At 60.6% G+C, this 17378-nt stretch overlaps 1 protein-coding gene across 6 annotated transcripts in view; it reads left to right on the plus strand.

The window, feature by feature from the left end:
* The window catches only part of PACS2 (phosphofurin acidic cluster sorting protein 2), a 55158-nt gene continuing 37780 nt past the window's right edge, over nt 1-17378 (plus strand). For 5 of the 6 annotated variants that reach the window (XM_034643323.1, XM_034643325.1, XM_034643324.1 and 2 more), the window contains exon 1: nt 7-134. In XM_034643323.1, the coding sequence (XP_034499214.1) occupies nt 16-134 (119 nt within the window). In that variant the 5' untranslated portion in view covers nt 7-15. Of the gene's footprint in view, nt 135-15908; nt 16058-17378 lie in introns of all 6 variants that reach the window. The other variant, XM_034643328.1, reaches the window with a different exon arrangement.

A 17378-nucleotide genomic window follows, 5' to 3' on the forward strand; every position in this document is an offset into this window, starting at 1 on the left:
GGCGGGGCCGGCGCCATGGCCGAGCGGGGCCGCCTGGGCCTGGCCGGCGCGCCCGCCGCGCTCAACACGCCCGTGCCCATGAACCTGTTCGCCACCTGGGAGGTGGACGGCTCCAGCCCCAGCTGCGTGCCCAGGTACGCCGCCGCCCGGGCGCTTTGTTCCCGCGCGCACCTGCCGGACACCCGGGACCGTCCGCCCGGGCTGTTCATCCGGGCCCTGCGCACCGCGCCGTCCCCACCCGGGACTGTCCGCCTGGCACCGTCCACTCGGGACCTGCGCCCGGGGCCCCCGCCCGGCACTGTCCATCCGGGACCTGCGCCCCGGGCGGTCCCCACCCGGGACTCCACCCGGGACCTCGTGCTCGGGGGGGGGGGCAGCCGGGGCAGTCCCCTGGGACCTCGCACCCGGGGTCCCCACCCGGGACGGTCTACCCAGGACCCGCACATGGGACCGTCTGCCCCGGGGTCCCGCACTCAGGGCCTCGCGTTTGCGCCCCCCACTCGAGCTTGCGTATTCTGTGGGAGCAACCTCTGACGCGGGGAGCGCCTCTGAGGTCCTGGCACCGGGAGGGAGTGGCGCGGGTTTCTCTGGCCCCGCGGTCTCGAGGCTCAGGGAGCTCACCTGGTTCCGCTCCCAGGCGGCATCATTGCACCTGTCCACTGATGCGGTGCTGGTGAGTTGACTCAGGGTGTCTCCTCTCTCCCCTGCTGTCAGATTTCCTTTTTGCCGTCAGCCACCCCGTCAAGCCTGAGCGTCCTGGGAGTGACCCTCAGGGCCCGCAGTGTCCATAGAACACCTAAAGTTGGGACTATGATTGTTGTGTTCCATCCAGCACACGCCTCTTTACTCATGGTCTCGGGGGCCTGCTCTGTCCTGCTGGCCCTTTACCTGTTTGCATTGTGCTTCCTAGTTCAGAGACACCTGCGTGTGCGTAAGCCGGGTTCTTTGCCTCAGGCTGTCAATTTCGCTGTGGTGAAAGACCGCCCTCTCACTTGGAGGGGAAGTGCCTGGACCCCGGTGGGAATAGCTGGTGGAGGTCTAGCCCACAGGCCAGTGCTGTATCCAGATCAACTTCAGTCGAACTGGCGACTTCCCTGTTTTTTTTGTCAGCTTGGAGCTCTCTTGGCTTCTTCCTGACTCAGTGGTCCCCGATGATAAAGCTCTCAGGCTGAGGGGGACAGACAGACTTGGACCAGGGTCTATTCTGGAGTGGACACCAGACCTCGAGGGCTGCCGGGAAGAGCACTTCCTGGGGAGACCTCCTGGTGAGGACCTCAGGATTGCCATCCAGACACAGGACGTGGGTGGTGAACTGCTGGGGGGGCCACACACGCAGCCGCGGCTCGTCCTACAGGGGTCGTGGGGCCAGGTGTTGGGGCTACCAGTCTGGGGTTTGCCCTCCAGGACTGCAGGGCTGGGCGGTCAGAGCACTGGCTGTGCCAAGTGAAGAGGATGGGCCCTCAATACACCCGCCTCCTGTGTGACCTGAAGGTCAGCGTTAGCCAGGCTTTGGGGCCAAGGGCTCCAGATTCACCTGTTTGCCTCTTCTCTGGGAAGTCTCTGGGCCTCTCAGCCAAGCTCAGGAGCGTCTCCCCAGGCCCAGCCTGCTCACCCTTTCCCATCCTGGGCAATTGCCCTAGCTTTGAGCCCCACTGCCAGGGGTCATTGTGGACTCTCCCCCCCTCCATGCTCTGTCTATCCCCCTCTGCGTTGTCACTGCCACAACCCAGCGGACCTCTTCTGCTGGCTGCCTTCTGTCAGTGCCCCCCAAATCCACACCTATCCCCTTCCTTGCCTCCTTCCCCATCACTGGCCCACAAATCCACACCTGTTCCCCTCCTTGCCTCCTTCCCCATCACTGTCCCACAAACCCATGCCTGTGCCCCTCCTTTCCTCCTTCTGTCACTGCCCCCTTGCTACTCCAAGTGCCCCTGGACAGGATGCAGACTGTATCCTGTCTTTGCTGTGCCTCCTCACCAGCTCTCTGGGGCTCCCCCAAAAGACCACTGAAATTTAACTGGGGGTGTTGGGGGTTGGTTGCAGGAGATGACAGGAGGGTGGGAGCTGCATTTAGGGGCCTCATGAGCCCCTGCTGGAGCTGGTGTGGGAAGTGCACTCCAGTGAGTGTGGGGGGAGGGTGTGCAGTGGGCTGGACAACACAGGTGTTGGGGGCTCCATGGCTCCACCTGGATGGGATATGGGGGATGGGGGAGGGGTGATGTCAGGTTGTGTCCTGTGGCCATGGAGTCGTCTCATAGGCCCTCAGAGTTGATGGGTTGAACGGTGAGAACGTCAGAGCAACGGCCCCCTACTTTCCTGGTGACCAGAGCCCCTCCCTGAGAGGTGGTGCTGGTCTCCTGCTTGTACCGCCTGCAGGTCAGAGTCCTTGGACGGGCTGTTCTTAGTTTGCTCCTGGGACTTTCTGTAAAAGGGGTTGTACTCTCTCTGTTCCTTCGCATGTCTAGTTTTTGCCCAGTCTTTACGTTTTGGAGTGACGTTGCGCCAGTGGCTGTCACTGCCGTGTAGTGGTTCCTGCAAAATGATGGTGTGGGTCCCTGCTCTTCAGGCGACCTGTGGCTTATTTCCAGGTGGCGGCCAGTTTCGTCCATGCTGCCATCGGCCTCTGAGTGCCGGTGCTCTGCACGTGTGTGGCTGTGGGCGACCAGGCTTGTTGTAAGCATGTGCCTATAGTAGGTTTGGGGGTGTGTGCTCCGTGTTACTGCCAGGCGGCTTCACGGAGTGTGGTTGTGCCAACTCCGGCCCCCACCGGCGGGGATGCGCGTCCCCAGTGCTCGGCATTCTTGCCAGCACTTTGCCTGACTTTTAATTTTTGCCAGTCTGGTGGGCGTGAAATGGTCTTGTGGTTTTAATTTGAATTTCCCTTATACTAATGCAGGCTATTTGCACTTCCTTGTCAGCGAAATTGCAGGTCACTTCTTTGGCCAATTTTTCTTTCTCCTTCTTTTTATTTTTCTTGCCGACTTGAGTCTCGGCATTTTCTTCAGGGTAATCCTTCCCCGGCAGGAAGTGTTGAAACTGTCTTCTTCCAACGATGTGAATTTCTTGGCGGTCTGCAAGGCCTGTGCACCTGCCTTCGGCCTGGCTGGCTCGTTTCCTGCTCTTCCCTCTGGTCAGGGCGGCAAGCTCTCTGCTCCTCGCAGGGGCTCCTGCCAGGTGTCAGGGCCATACCTCGAGGGAGGCCAGATCTCGTGGATTTCCTTGAGGTAACCACTATGGGCAGCACTCCTCCCTGGTGACCATCAGCAGCTGGTGACCCTTCCCAGCCACCGCCTGGACGCGCCCCACCGCTGGGCTTCCCAAAGCGGCCTCCTGGGCCCCCACCCTGGACCCCAGCAGGTTCTGGGTCCCTTGACACCCTTGAGCTTCCTACTATTTTTTCTTCCCTGTTTGGGGTTATTCACCAATTTTAAATGTTGTGAGGCTGGTCATCCTTTCCCGTGCTCAACATTTGCTGAAATCTTACTTCTGTGAACTCCTTGTTTGTATCCTGGGCCATTTGAGGGACCTGGTTGTGGTCTGGTTCACGTGCTGGAGGGATGGCCGGCTGGCAGTGCGTGTGTTGGCAGCGCCGTGCGCACCAGCCACACCCCAGCGAGACGAGAGTGTTGGTGTGTGCCTGCCGGCAGGCCGGTCCCACTGCTCTAGGCGGTCGGTGTGGTGGCACGGGCAGCATGCGGCCCTTGGGCTCACCCGTGCTGAGTCCGTTTCCGCAGCTCCCGGCTCCCGGTGCGCGGCATCCCCCTGCAGGAGTAAACCACACGTTGTGTAAACCCGCCACTTCTGGTAGGTGGGTGGGTTGTTTGCAGTTTGAGGCTCTTGGGTTCAAAGTTGCCATGACCGTCTGGGTGCAGGACTTTGGAAGTCCTATGCTTTCACTTCTCTTTGGTAATGACTGGCTGCAGGGGAGGGGGGCGTGTGTCAGTTTTGGAAGGGACTGCCGTTTTCTGGAGTGGTGGCACCACCCATGGCTCTGCGACGCCCCATGCCGCCATCTCGCGACTTGCAGCCATTCAGCTGGCAGCCGCTTCTCCTGAGACTTGTTCTGTGCTTGGTGGGGGTAGAGGCTGAGCATAACCAAACAGGTTTTTTAAAAAATTAAGAGCATCGCGTGATTTTCTTCGACTTGCTGTTACGTTATGTAACGTTATCTTACATAAATGGATTTTCTAGTATTAAACTAACCTTCCATCCTTGGAAAAATTCCAGCCTGGTCATGCAGCGTTACCCTTCTTGTTCATGGGTGGGTTTGGGTGATGACGCTCTAGGACAGCTGCGTGTTTATGCAGGGCCTGCGGCCTCACCGGATTTTGGCACCAGGATGCCTCGTAGGACGCACGTCACAGTGTCGTCTGTGCAGGCCTGGGACTGTGTGTCTGCATGTTCGGGGAAAGTCACCCATAAAGTCACCATAGCTTGGGGTTCCTTCCTAGGCAGTGCGACCCGGACTCAGTGTCTTTAGCGGTTGTAGGACACATCCGTCCTCTCTGAGTTAGTTTTTTAAAAATACGTATTTCTGAGAATTTGTACACTTTGTCCAGATTTTTGGATTTATAGGCACAAAGTTGCTCATAATATTCTTTTATTTTTTAGATGGCTGCAGGATCTGTAGAGCTGTCCCCCTCAGTTCCCTCCGCTGACAGTGCAGGTGCACAGGGACGCTCCGACCTGTCTCGCCAGGGGCTCCCCAGGTTCATTTTGCTGCTCTTGCTGTAATTTGTTGACATAAGTGCACGGCTGCTTGTTTTCCTCCTCGCGTCCTTTCGTACGGCGTCTGTACCTTCCGAACAAGGGCTGCCTTCGCTGCACCTCACAAGCTTTTCTATGGACAGTCGTCCCGCTTCACATATTTTTTTTAATTTCCCATCATTCTTTCTTTAACCTGTCGGGATATTTCAAAGTTTCCTAGTAGGCAAATGTACGAGCCTAGTTACTGTTCCATGATCCAGTTCATTTCTTCTTCCCATGGTTCTTCCCTAGCTTAGTCATGTTGTGGTCAGAGAAAGTGGTCAGTATGACACCAGGTCCTTAACGTTTTTCGGAACTTGCCTTATGGCTCAGTTTGAGGTCCGTTTTCGTGCCTGCTCTCTTTCTACTGAGCAGGACGGTGCGTCTGGCAGTGGACGCTGTTGGATGTCTGTTCGCTGCGGTTTGCAGATGTTCCTCTTCCTGTCTCCCGGAGAAGCGTCTTAAAACCTCCTAACTTGATGCTGGATTTATCGGTTTCTCCTGGAGTTCTGTCGTTTTGAAACTACATCATTAGGCATGTACGGCTGGTTAGAATACCTTCTGGGGCTTCTGAACTTTGAGCGTACGTGACCCTGTGTGGTAATGCTTTCCGTCTGAACGTGCACTTTGGTGACAGGTTAGCTCTGTGTAGTATTTGCCTGCTGTTTCTTTTTCCATCTTTTTTCTTTAGACTTTTCTGCATCCTTATACATGAGGTGTGTCTTTGGTATTTCGGTATGGATCTAGGACCCATCTTTGTTCAGTCTGACAATCCTTACTTTCTGACCAGAACGTTCAGCCTGTTGTCATTTATCAGAATTATTGATATTTGGGCTTGTGGTTATCGTTTTGGTTTTTGTGCTTATTATTTTCTTGTTTTTTATGTCTGTTTTTCTCTTTTGTTTTACCTTATTTTGCGCTGATTTTTTTTCCTTATTCGGTTTCCACCTCATGTATTAGTCTGAAACTTACCGCTGTCTCTGTCTCTTTGGTGGTCACCGCGTGAATTGTAATTTGCGTACGGGCTGTATTTATTTTACGGGGGGTGCGAGGGAGACAATCTTCAGCGGTTCCACACCCAGTGTGCCCAGCGCGGAGCCGACGCAGGCCGATCCCACGACCCCGAGATCGTGACCTGAGCTGAAACCAAGAGTCGGACGCTAACTGACTGAGCCACCCAGGTGCCCCCCATACTGGCTGTATTTCAAAGTTATCTTTATCCTGTTCCTGACAGATGCGGGGACGGACCTCGTGATGTGCTGTTTTGACCCAGCCTGTTCACGCTTCTGTGCTGTGGTTCAGTGTATCTTACTTGTCCTGCTCAGCCCACGACAGGTTGTTGTTCCTTTGTTCTGCTAGCACTTGATTAACCTCGGTTAACCTCAAAACTCATCGCTTTTCTTCATTCTTCTGGCAACTCAGAACGTGAAACTCTTTCTCTCCCTTTTGTGTCTGAAAATGCATCTTTGAGATTTTCTTTAGTGAGGGTGTGTTGATAACTAACTGCTCTTTCTGTGTTCTCAAAATGCTTACCCTTGTTTCCGGAGGGTGTTCGGGGGGCGGGTGCAGGCGGTATGTCCCCTCTGCAGGTGCAGGTGTTCTGAGGGGTGTGGGGGCCCAGGTGTTCTGGGGGCATGGGGGCACAGGTGTTCGGGGGTGTGGGGGTCCAGGTGTTCTGGGGTGTGGGGGTGCAGGCAGCATCTCCCTTCTGCAGGTGCAGGTGTTCTGGGGGCATGAGGGCACAGGTGTGCTGGGGGCATGGGGGCACAGGTGTTCAGGGGTGTGGGGGTGCAGGTGGCATCTCCCCTCTGCACGTGCAGGTTGTTCTGGGGGCATGGGCGCAGGTGTTCTGGGGTGTGGGGGTGCAGGCGGCATCTCCTTTCTGCATGTGAAGGATGCACATTCCCTGAGTTGCACAGTTTTGCTCGAGAAGTCAGCTGTCAGTCAGGCAGGTCATTTGAAGGTCTATCCTTCTCCCTGGTGGCTTTGCGATCACTTCTGTTGTGTCCAGGTGTGGCTTTCTCTTGATGCCGCCATGGTCAGTGTTGGGGCTTTCCAACTTTGTGGATTGGTGGTTTTTACCAGTGTTGGGAAGGGTCAGCACCCTCAGTCCAGTTGTTGCCTTTGTCCCATGCTCTTTCTCTTCCCGTCTGGGTTGCCATCTGAATGTGTAGTAGCCCTTCCCCCACTGGGTGGTCATGGTGAGGCGGGCTGGGCAGGTTTCGCGTGTCCCTGAAATGGTTAGCCAGTTGTCAGCCCCTCCTTCTACTTCTGTCCACGTCCCGCTGCCCCTGTGGCCCACATGAGAGCTGCTGTGGCTGGTGGGGACCGCGCTGTCCCCCGGCCCTGCCCAGAGCATGGCGTGATCATGGAGTAGCTACTTGGTAAGCACTCCTGGAGCTGGTTGGAGGCGCTCTGCTCAGAGTGTGGGTTCTATTTTGAGTTGGGAGGGAGCCATCACTCTCACTGAGGGTGTGTGCTGGGAGAGCCATGCAGGGCGGGCCGCAGGCTGCGTCCAATGTGGACTTGGCTGGCAGCAGGGGTCGTCAGATGTGTGCATGGATGGAGCGGGGGCAGCTGTTTGAGAGTGCATCACGTGCTTGCAGTGTCTGAAGGGTAAAGTCTGCTCTGGGGGGGACGGAGGAAGCCGGCTCTGCAGTCTGTGGCCCGTGAGGAGGACGTGGGCCATCAGTGCCCCTTGCTGCAGCTCACTTCAGCCTACCTGTTCGTGTGCACACGTGTACACGCCTAGTCCGTGGTCTGCTTTCCGTGCTTCCCGTGCAGAATGGGCTTTTGTGAGGAAGGAAGCAGCTGCCTGAAAGGACCTGAGCAGGCGCTTTGCTGGGGCAAGTGTGTGGTCTCATTGGGTGCTTACGGGTCTGTGAACTAGGTGGGGATCCCTCGGGTGCCCTGCTGTGCCCTCATCTCTCCTTGGGATCTGGGCTCCAAAAGCAGTTCTCCCCCTGCTTCTGCCCAGCGTGCCGGCCATCCCACCCAGGAGGGGTAGATGAGGGAGGGTGTCCATGGTGCAGGTGGTAGGAGTAGGGAGACCATTCCAGAGGGCGGCTCTACAATCAGGAAAAATGATGGGTCCTTTTGAGCCTGCGATGGGTCAGATCTCGAGGGTCCTTCTGGAGCCCAGGCGTCACAGAGATGCTCAAATGCAGGTGGGCAGGGTGGGGAGCACAGTGCCACTGAGCACGTCCTCCCTGCAGGCACCGCCGGCCCCAGGCTGCCGCTGTCTGGGAACTGGCACATCCCTGTGTCCCTGCTGGTGGTGCTGGGCAGAGTGTGGACGTGGCGCAGAGCGTGGCAAGCGCGTGGAGCTGCTGGCCCCTTCCTGGCCTGTGCCTTGTCGGCTCCCGTGGATTGCTAGGCTGCGGCATGGAATGGAAAGTCAGCCCTGAAAATAGCGTGGGAGTGTTCCCTTCTGCCCTGAGGCAGGTTGTCTCAAAGGCACCCCAAGTCAGGGCGGACGGTACAGGAGCCGTGGCGCGCTGAGAGCCATCGCGCGCCGAGAGCCATGCTGTCTGCAGGGTATCTGTGCCTAGTGATGGCGGTGTGTGATTTGAAGTGTCTCCTGCCTGCCCGGGCCCCGTTTCCCCTGGAGGAAGGCAGTGTTCTGTGCTGTGCACCTGACTCGTGGAGAAGCACTTGCCCCTCAGGGCCACTGTCAGCAGCCGTCCACAGGCAGAGCCTGGTTGCTGCTGGCCTGGCCCTTCGCGCCCCGCGGAGTCAAGGCTGCAGCCCTGGGTCTGCGGCTGCTTTGCCCAGGGTGGGTCCCCTGTGGGGGCGCCCGGTAGACGGTGTCGACTGCATCTCAGAGGGGCAGAGGTGGGGGTGGGAGGCACCAGGGAGTGGGCGCACCAGCCCTTCTTGCGGCCAGGCTTGCAGTGGCTGTTCTGTCCCCACTGCCACCACCAGCCCTTTCTCACAGCCCCCTGGCCCTCCCGCAGGTAGCACCCAGCCATGGTGCCGGGGACGCTGGCACCTTTGGTGGCCCTGCCCTGAGGGCACCGTTGTCCCGATGGTGGGAGAGGATGGGACAGGATGGCAGTGGCCACAGGAGGGTCAGGCCGACCCCCAGTGGGGTTCTGCTCCCCTGTCATCAGGTGGGCTGGGTGGGCTTCAGGAGGGGCCTGGCCCAGCTTTTTTCTCCCCGGTGCTGGGTCTTGCTCTTGGCAGTAAGGGCGATGCCTCGAATGCCTCATGGCTGGCCGTTAGCTGGCTTCGTGTCCTGGTTCCCTGTGGCCGTTCCACTCCTCTAGTGTTTCCCCCCCACACATGGTGCGGGCCAGGTGAGCAGCACGGGTTCGGGGGTCTGTCGGTGCTGTCGCCCTCTGGCCTCTGGAGGCGGAGCCCTGTTGGCAGGGGGCTGGCCGCTGTCTATGCCCCCCAGCCCTGGGCAGGCCCTCGGAGGCCCTTCCCTCTGCTTGGATGTGGCTGTGCCCTTCACCAGCGTGCTGGCTCTGCCCTGTGCGGACCTCACAGCCTCCAGCCTACATGTGGCACGTGCTCCTTCCTGTCCCCGATCATTCAGTCTGTGGGGCACACATTGCCCGCATTGGGACAGTGGTGGTGCCCCCCTAGGCAGACCTTCGGGTGACCTCTGGGGTGATTGTGTATGAGTCAGAGCCTCAGACTGGGGACAGCAGGGATGCCTGCGTCTTTCACTTAACCTGAGGCTCACTCTCCAGGGTGGCCACTGCTGACCTCACGTCCCATGATGGTGCAACTTTCTGTCATGGCTGGTGAGCACCTCCCTGGTCTTCGATGAATTTCTCCTGGGCCTCCCTGCTGCGGCGAGGGAAGGCTCTGTGCAGGTGTCCCCAGGCCCCGGGAGGACAGGTGTCCCACACTTCTGAACTCGGCAGGGTGCTCTGTGGTGTCTCGTCTCTCACAGGCTCAGCCCTGCCCACCAGGGAGTGGATGTTGGGTGCCTCCGGGGCATCTGAAGGCCAGGTGTCCTGTGGGGGGCAGGCTCTGGTCAGTGAGTCGCCATGCTAGGGCCTCCCTCTGCACGGGCAGTTTGGCTTGTCCTTCCGAGTACCACTGGGGACATGACTGGGCACAGGCTGCCTGGAGACGCTCTGCAGTGGGCCCAGAGAGGGAGTGGGGGTCAGGTAGCCCTCTGGCACTCTGCAGTGGCCCAGGCACCCCCCCGCTGCCCCTGCTCCAGGCTGGGGTGTGCTCGGCCGGGGGCAGGGGGGCGCCTTGGCTGGGAAGACCTGTCCTGGGTTGTGGGCTCTCTGGTGACCTAGCCTGCAGCCAGTTCGCTGTTCACTGGGGTCCCCGTGGGGGTCCTAGGCCGTGTGGCCAGTCCTCCTGAGCAGGGTCCCCATAACTTGAAGGTGATCACACTTTGGACGGGTAATGAGGAATGACACGGGTGTACCCCCTCTCTGAAACGCGTGAGTGTGTTGTGTGTTTACAAACACAGTGCTTGTCCGATGGAGCGTTCAGGACGATGAACTCATTTGTGGGTGCGTTTGCTTTGTGGGTGTGGGGCCCCCGAGAGAGGTGTGAGGACAGGGCGGGGGCTGAGCTGGTGGCCGGCTGGGCAGACAGGGCCCTGCTCAGAGCGAGCCCAGGGAAGGGAAGATGGTGGGGGCATCCCAGAGGAGAAGGGACATCGGGGAGGCTGAGGGTCTGGCGGGTGGGGACATACAAGGACGCCCTACCAGTGGCTCGCCGCTCAGGCAGTGCTGCGAGAGTGGAGGCCGACTTCCTGCTTCGTGCCCCAGCCTTGCAGGTGATGCCGCCGCCCGGCTGAGGGAAGGGCCCTGCCGCGAGGAGGCCTGGGGGGGGGGCGTTGGACGCCTCTGCCCCCGACTTGCCCGCGTGTGCGGGGGAGGATGGGCCGCACCCGTCTGTGGGTTCTGGGCTGTGTCACTGTGACCCTGGCAGGTCACGGAAGGTTCCAGAAGTGTGATTTGTAGCCCAGCCCTGGAAGAGGACTGCCAATGACTGAGTCCCCCGAGCGTCCCCCATGTTGTTGATCTCGGCAGAAAAAAGCCTCAAGCAGGTGGCAGACGGCTTGGGGGGCCACGGTGAAGGTTCTCTGGGAGGAGCTGGTGAGGATGGGGTAGGCCCTGCAAGGTCCTGCCCTCTGCCTTCTTCTGACCTGAGCCGAGGATGACCACACCTGCTTTCCTCTTTGCTATTTTGCCTCTTGGAGAATAGTTTCCTCAAGAAAAGGTGATGATGGCCGTCCCCCGGGCCGTGTGGCTGGCAGGGGGGCAGGCTGCCCCGGCTCAGCAGTTTGGACAGGCAGACATTCCATCCTGTGCCAGCACAGCACAGAGGCCCGCCAGGGAGGGGCAAGCTGCCGGGGAGGGGACAGCTGTGTCACCAGCCGTCACTGTGGGGACACAGGAAACTGCTGTGCTGGCCTCATGGTCACTGGAAAGCTGGGATGTCCGGCGTGCACTCTGTCCTGGAATAGCCGCCGCGGCTGCCTCTCCAGGCAGAGGGCTCTCGGGACGGGTGTGATCGGCCAGGCGGGTGGGGAAACACCGCCACACGGACCCTCGGGGTCGGCCCTTGGCCACCGCCTTTCCTTTAAATTGGAGCGCGCTGGGCTACCTATGGAGCGTTTCCAGTTACACTGTTTGTGTTTGGACAGAGATGTGTCTGGTTAGGCTTGTTTAGAAGAGCGCCTGGTGAATTCCCCCCACCGGGGCATTTTCCCACTTACCTTTAAGAGGAGGGGCGAGGAGATGCCTGCTCCCGAGAGAGGCCTCCTGGCGGCCCAGCCCGTTTTTTGCGGCTGGTGGCCCAGGAAGAAAGGCAGGCAGACTCAGAGTCTGCAGGGAGATTCGTGGTCAGCGGGCTTCAGTCCGACACCCTCGGGCTGTGGACTGACCCACATGGGAGGGCAAGGTGAAGCCAGGGCGGGGGGTTCTCATCCTCGCTGGCCCTGTGCTGCGCCCCCTCCCCCAGTGCTGAGGCCCCCAGTGCGGCCCCATCCCGACCCCCTCCCCCCTGCACCAGGTGGTCAACTTGGCATTCCCATCGTCATTTGAGCTGCTGCCTTTCCTGCCTGGACGAGCAGCCCCGGAAGCAGGCCCAGCCTGCCGTCCCCCATCTGCTGCCCGCAGCCCTCCAGCACCATCCTGGGCACCGGCCTGGCTGCTGGTTTGGGGAGAACACGGGGGCCTCCAGGAGCTCTGGGACAGTCTCCATCTCTGTAGTGTAGTATGTTGGGGGTGGGGGTCCCAAGCAGCCTCTGGGGGGCTTGCTGTGGTGTAAGCACCCAGAGGGCTGCTCGAACTGGCTGGGGGTGGGGCAGGCAGTCCCTCTGTGTCTGGGGCACACCTGTAGCGCTCTCCCCAGACCTGAGGCTCCAGGTGGCTGGTAGGCCCACAGTGGGTTCATTTCACTACCAATCCCAGCAGGCACGTGGCACCCGGCGTCAGGTGCCACCAGATAGAACGAGACTCCCAGTGGGAAAATGGCGCATCTGGAACTCAGGGTGCACACGGAGGAGAGGCGAGGGCCCGCCTGCATCTGCATCCTCCTTGTGCCGGCTCCACCTGGCACCCAGTTCTGCCCCTCACTTCGCGGGCTCCCGCAGCCCCTCTGGAGAGGAAGGGCTACGAGGCAGGCCCCTGCCGAGCAGGTGCACCTGACCCCATGTGCTGGCACCTTCCTGGCTCTTACACGCGTGGACACGATTCTGGCTTCGCACGTTTGCTCGGGGAGCCAGGGGTCCTGAGTGATGACTTCTGTACCCACGGAGGAGGCTGCAGGCCGGTGCAGCTGACCGGGGCTTAACCTCGGTATGACCCGCCCCTTGCTTGGTGACAGCCCCGGTGTACCTGAGTGCGCTTCCTTCTGGCCCAAGGTCAGGCATGTGTCTGAGAACGGGCTGACGGGCTGTGTGCTGGGTGCTGGGCTCCGGGGCACCGAATGGTGGGAGGGGTGAGAACATCCCTGGACGCCAGAGGCCCGAGACCCAGGCTTTCCAGGAGGCTGCTCCTGGGAGGAGATGTGTGAGCACGAGCCCCCCGTTGGGACTACCCGGGAAGTTCTCTGGTTGCCGCTGAGCCTGATGGGGGGTGGCCAAGAGAGAACTGGAGGGAATGGGTGCTGTCTGGGAGACGAGGGTCGTGGTGGTAGCTGGAGGGGCTTGCAGGCGGTGTGTGTGAGCCTTGAATGGGAGGGAGGGGAGCGAGGGCTACAGGCCAGGGGGAGCAGGTGGCCATGTGTATCCTGGCACAACGACCGGCCCTCCTGGGTTGATCCCCTGTTGCTCAGAAGAGCAGGTGTCAGAGCAGGGTGTGGGAGGGGATGTACGGTGGCCCGGGGAATGCGGTGGAGACCCGAGGCCTTGTGGAGGAGCTGGGTGGGCGGTTGATGCCCACGTTCTTTGTGGCTGTGTCCAGCATCTCAGGTGCAAAGCTGCTGGTGAAGTGGGTGTGCCCCGGTGGCACCAGTGGGGGGAAAGGGGCACTGGGCTGGGGGCGGCATGGAGTGAAGGATGGGGGGCCTGGTGCTGGCAGAGGCCCTGTGACGTGCATGGAGGCCAGAGGGTGGTGGCTCCTGGGCCAGGACGCCGCCCGGGTGGGCTGGAAGTGCCTGCTGGATGGTTTTAGCAGAGAGCTGGGCTGGATGTGCCAAGAAGCCCACGGCGTGTTTGTGAGAGGGCGCAGTTCAGGGCTTCCTGGAACTTCGTCTTGGGTCCTTTCCCAGCGGAGGCCATGAGCATGAGGACCACGTCCATGCTCCTTTCCTGCTGGCCTCTGGTCACGTGCCCTGGCCAGCGGGGCGAGTGGCATCCCTGTGGATCCCGGTCCTGGGGGGTGGATCTGGTACTTCCCAGGTCACCACCAGGGCCAGGCCACCTGCCCTGCTCAGGACCCAGCATTCCCATCTCCTGCAGATCGGGAGGTGGCCAGAGCCGGCCGTGGCTCCGCGTCCTGGTGACAGGCCGCTGGTCCCCTCTGCCCTCTTTGCTCTAATCCCGCTCTTGGTGTGAAGCACGTCCTGACATCATCGAGGTGCCAGCCGCCTCTGGCGCAGCCCCGCCCAGCCCGTGAGGTCAGCCTCCTGGCGCTTACAGTGTTGTGAAAACCCACGTGGACTTTTAACTGGCAAGTTTGTATTTCTGTGGCAGCTGATTTATTTGCACTCATTTCTGTCATCTTCTCTTTGTTATGCTTTCCCTTCGCTATTTTTGGTCATTTTTTCCTCAAAAACTGATCAAGATTGATTGGCTTTCCTTTATTACTCCTCCCAGGAAATGTGTTTTCTGGTCTATTTCTCTGTGGCTGGCTTGTGTGAAAGTGGTGTTAGGGACCTTGAAGGGAGAGCGGCACCCCCCCACCGCCCCAGCCCCGCCCCCTGCCCCCTGCACAGCGGGATCAGCACTGGGGCGCCCGCACTCCTGCCCTCGGCCCTTTGAGGGTCTGGCCTCGGTCCGCCGCGGCTTTGAGAAGTTCGAGATAAGCCTGCTCCTGGTTCCTCAGCGGGGAACGCGTGCTCCCGCTGGTTACTCGGAAGGGCTTCCTTTGGGTTTGGTGCACGGGGCGTGAGTCCATCATCAGCGTCACTGCTGTCCTTGCAACGCTGCTGAATACGAGCGTGGGTCTGTTCCTCGGCCTCTGTGGGCTCGGTGGGCGCGTGCCTGACGGGGTCGGGAATACCCATGCTCCCCCGGGACTGCTCCGGAGGCCCTGTCGTGGCCGCGCGTCCCTGGTGGCCCCTGTGTGCTGGGCGTGTCAGCGCACTGTCGGGGGGCAGGCCGCTGTTCTGGGGTGACCCTGGGCACACGGGACACAGTGGGGTCTCAGGAGCCCTGGACGGAAGCCGCGGCCGTGCCGACACTCCCCTGGCCAGAGGTGGCTGTGGGTGAGAGCAGGGGTGCACAGGAGGGCAGGCAGGGCGCCCGACACTGTGATGGCAGGGTTGTTGTCAGCTATGGGCCTTCGGGGTGCCCGGGCGTCCTCGGGGAGACTGCTGTGTGGGGAGCCGAGTGGCCCCAGTGGATCAGTGCCCGTGGAAGTCTCAGTCCATCAGCCACAGCCTCTGCCGCCCAGGTCTCACCCCCAGAGACCCACCTCCTCATGCCATCACATAGCAGGTCAGGTTTCGACATGAATTTGGGGGGAAACAGAATTTAGTCTGTAGTACCCACTGTCCCTCCGGCGTTTTGGGGGATGCCCACAGCTTGGGGATCCTGCTCCCCATCACAGGTCTCCACCGTCCCCTCCCCAGACCGCACCTGTGGGCAGCGTCATCGCTCCTTATCCACGTGGACCCGGAGCCCTACAGAGCCCAGGACTTGGGTCAGGCCCACGTGGACCATACCTGCTCCGTCTGCTCCTGGCTCCCACTCATGTGCTGCCCCTCCCTCCCTTCACCTCTGGGGGGTCGGGCTGCCCCATGCACAGTCCCATTGCTGGACAACCCGGAACCACCTAGTGCCCTCCCAGATGGCCACAGCCCATGCCCAATGGGGGCTGTTCTGTCCCTCCCCTAAGCCGGCCCGTGATGGGGTTGCTGCACGGTTCTCTGCGGTGGTCAGCTGGGGGCCCCACGCCTCCTGGCCCTTGTGGAAGCCCATCACTGAGGGCTGTACTGCCCAAAATCGGGAGCTTGCTGTCCCCGCAGAGAAGGTTTCGGCTCCCTTCTGGGTTAGCCTGGGGACATGACTGGGTGAGCTTCCCTCCAGAACGGTGCTGGGCAGGGACTTGCCTGCTGGAGACAATGTGGGGTTCCCCTCCAGTAGCTGGTGAGGTTCACCTGCATGCCTGGGGCTGCTGGGCTAGAGGAGGGGCCAGGGTGACCTCTGGGGTGTTTGGGTCACCAGAGTGGAGGACGCAGTCCCAGGAGAAGATCTCCTGATGGTTGGTTGGTCCTAGAGCAGGCAGTGGCCCATGGCCAGTGCTGTTGTGGAAAATGGTCTCGAGGCTGGCTGACTGGAGCTTTTGGGGTCCCAGGGCCCCTTGGAGCACCCCCCGCAGACACGCAGCGCTCTCTGCAGGCAGCTGACTCCCTTCAGGTGGCCACGCTGGTCTCTGACACCAGCACCTTTCTCGAGGACTGGCTCCTCCCCCCTTCCTCTGGTGCCCTGGCCCCACCATGGGCAGGCTGGCTGGACCAGGGCCAGAAGATGGGCTCACAGTGACCCAGCCGCTCCTCCTTCCTCTCACTTCCAGGGGTTCCCAGCCTCAGTGATGAAGGCCACCCTGGCCCCCTGTGCTGGCCAGCAGAGACACTGAGATGGCACCGCTGACCTTGCCTCTTGATCAGCAGGAAGCAACCATGTCCTGATAAGTCTCAAACACCAGAGAAAGTGTGCTCGGAGGTGAGAGCTGGCAGCCACCCGAGGCTGCCGGAGAAAGGAGACCAGTGCTTGGGATGTGGGTGGAACTGGAACCCTCAGCCTTTTGCAGAACTTGTTCTTACAAACTGTCTGGCCACCGCCTTGCATGACCGGAAGGTCGTTACAGGAAGCATGTCGGCCAAATGCTGGTCCCCAGGCCTCCACCTCCCCCAGCCTTGCCCTGAGACTAGGCTGTGGCCTGGCACACCTGGAGCCTAAGTGGGGCCTGGCGGCCCTGCTTTTGGGCTGGCTGATCCCCAAGAGGTGGCTGGAGTGTGGGGGCCCCTGGCCAGCGGCCACCACAGAGCCTCAGCTCCCACCAGGGCAGACACGCGACCGCACAGACGGGTCAGCTTCTGAACACAAAAGGCCCCTCAGTTTTCCCTCCTACTACACACACAGTCAGCACGTTGGGGACCACAGAGGTATGCCCCACGTGTGGGTGCGGTGTGAACCACGCCCCCGTGCCTGGAGGGAGACTGTAGAAGTCAGCGTTGGGCTCAGAAGGCCAGCTGGGGTGCCGGTCCGTTTTGCAGAAACCCACGAAGTGTTCCCCTTGCGCCCTGCAGGCCCTGTGTGCCACCCGTGGAGCTGGGCCTGGTGGGGCCCCTCCTTGGCCACGTGGGGTGCTCCGTGCCAGCCATCCTGGAACAGTGCGCCGTCCCTCAGAGGGTTGGGTGGCGTTACCGGGTGGCTCAGCAAATCACTCTTCGGAAGAGTGGGGGCAGGGCATCCCACAGAAACTTTCCCAGCAGCCGTCTCGTGGCCGCCTCAGTGGCCTGCCATCCGCTGTGGTCTGGAGGCAGATGGGCCTCCTCCTGATGTGGTCAGAGGGCACTGACAGCTTCATGCTCGTCACACGCCAACGTCACTCATGTCACCCCAGGCAGGGTGAGTGCGGGACCAGACAGTAGTCAGACTGCCTTCCTGGAGCCTCGCTGGCGGTGTTCTCTGACCATCCGCGGCTGTGTGAGCACGGACGGTGCCCAGTGTGTAAGGCCAGCCTTATGGTAGGTGTGTGCGTGTAGGGAAAACAGAGCATATGTGGGGCCGGGGGTCTCAGACCAGGGGAGGCTCCCTCACGAATGTCCACCGCGGCGGCCTGTGGTCGCCAGGAGTAAGCAGCCCACACGTCCATCAGTGAGGGTGAATGCGTAGAAATGTCCAGAGAATGGGTCCTTATTCAGCCCTTAAAAAGGAATAAAGTCTGCAACATGGACGGCTCCGGAGAACGTGCTCGGTGAAGAAGCCAGACACAAAAGGCCACATGCTGTACAGTTCCTATTCAACGGGACGTCCGGAC

This window comes from Ailuropoda melanoleuca, chromosome 14, assembly GCF_002007445.2.
Source record: "Ailuropoda melanoleuca isolate Jingjing chromosome 14, ASM200744v2, whole genome shotgun sequence".
NCBI lineage: Eukaryota > Metazoa > Chordata > Mammalia > Carnivora > Ursidae > Ailuropoda > Ailuropoda melanoleuca.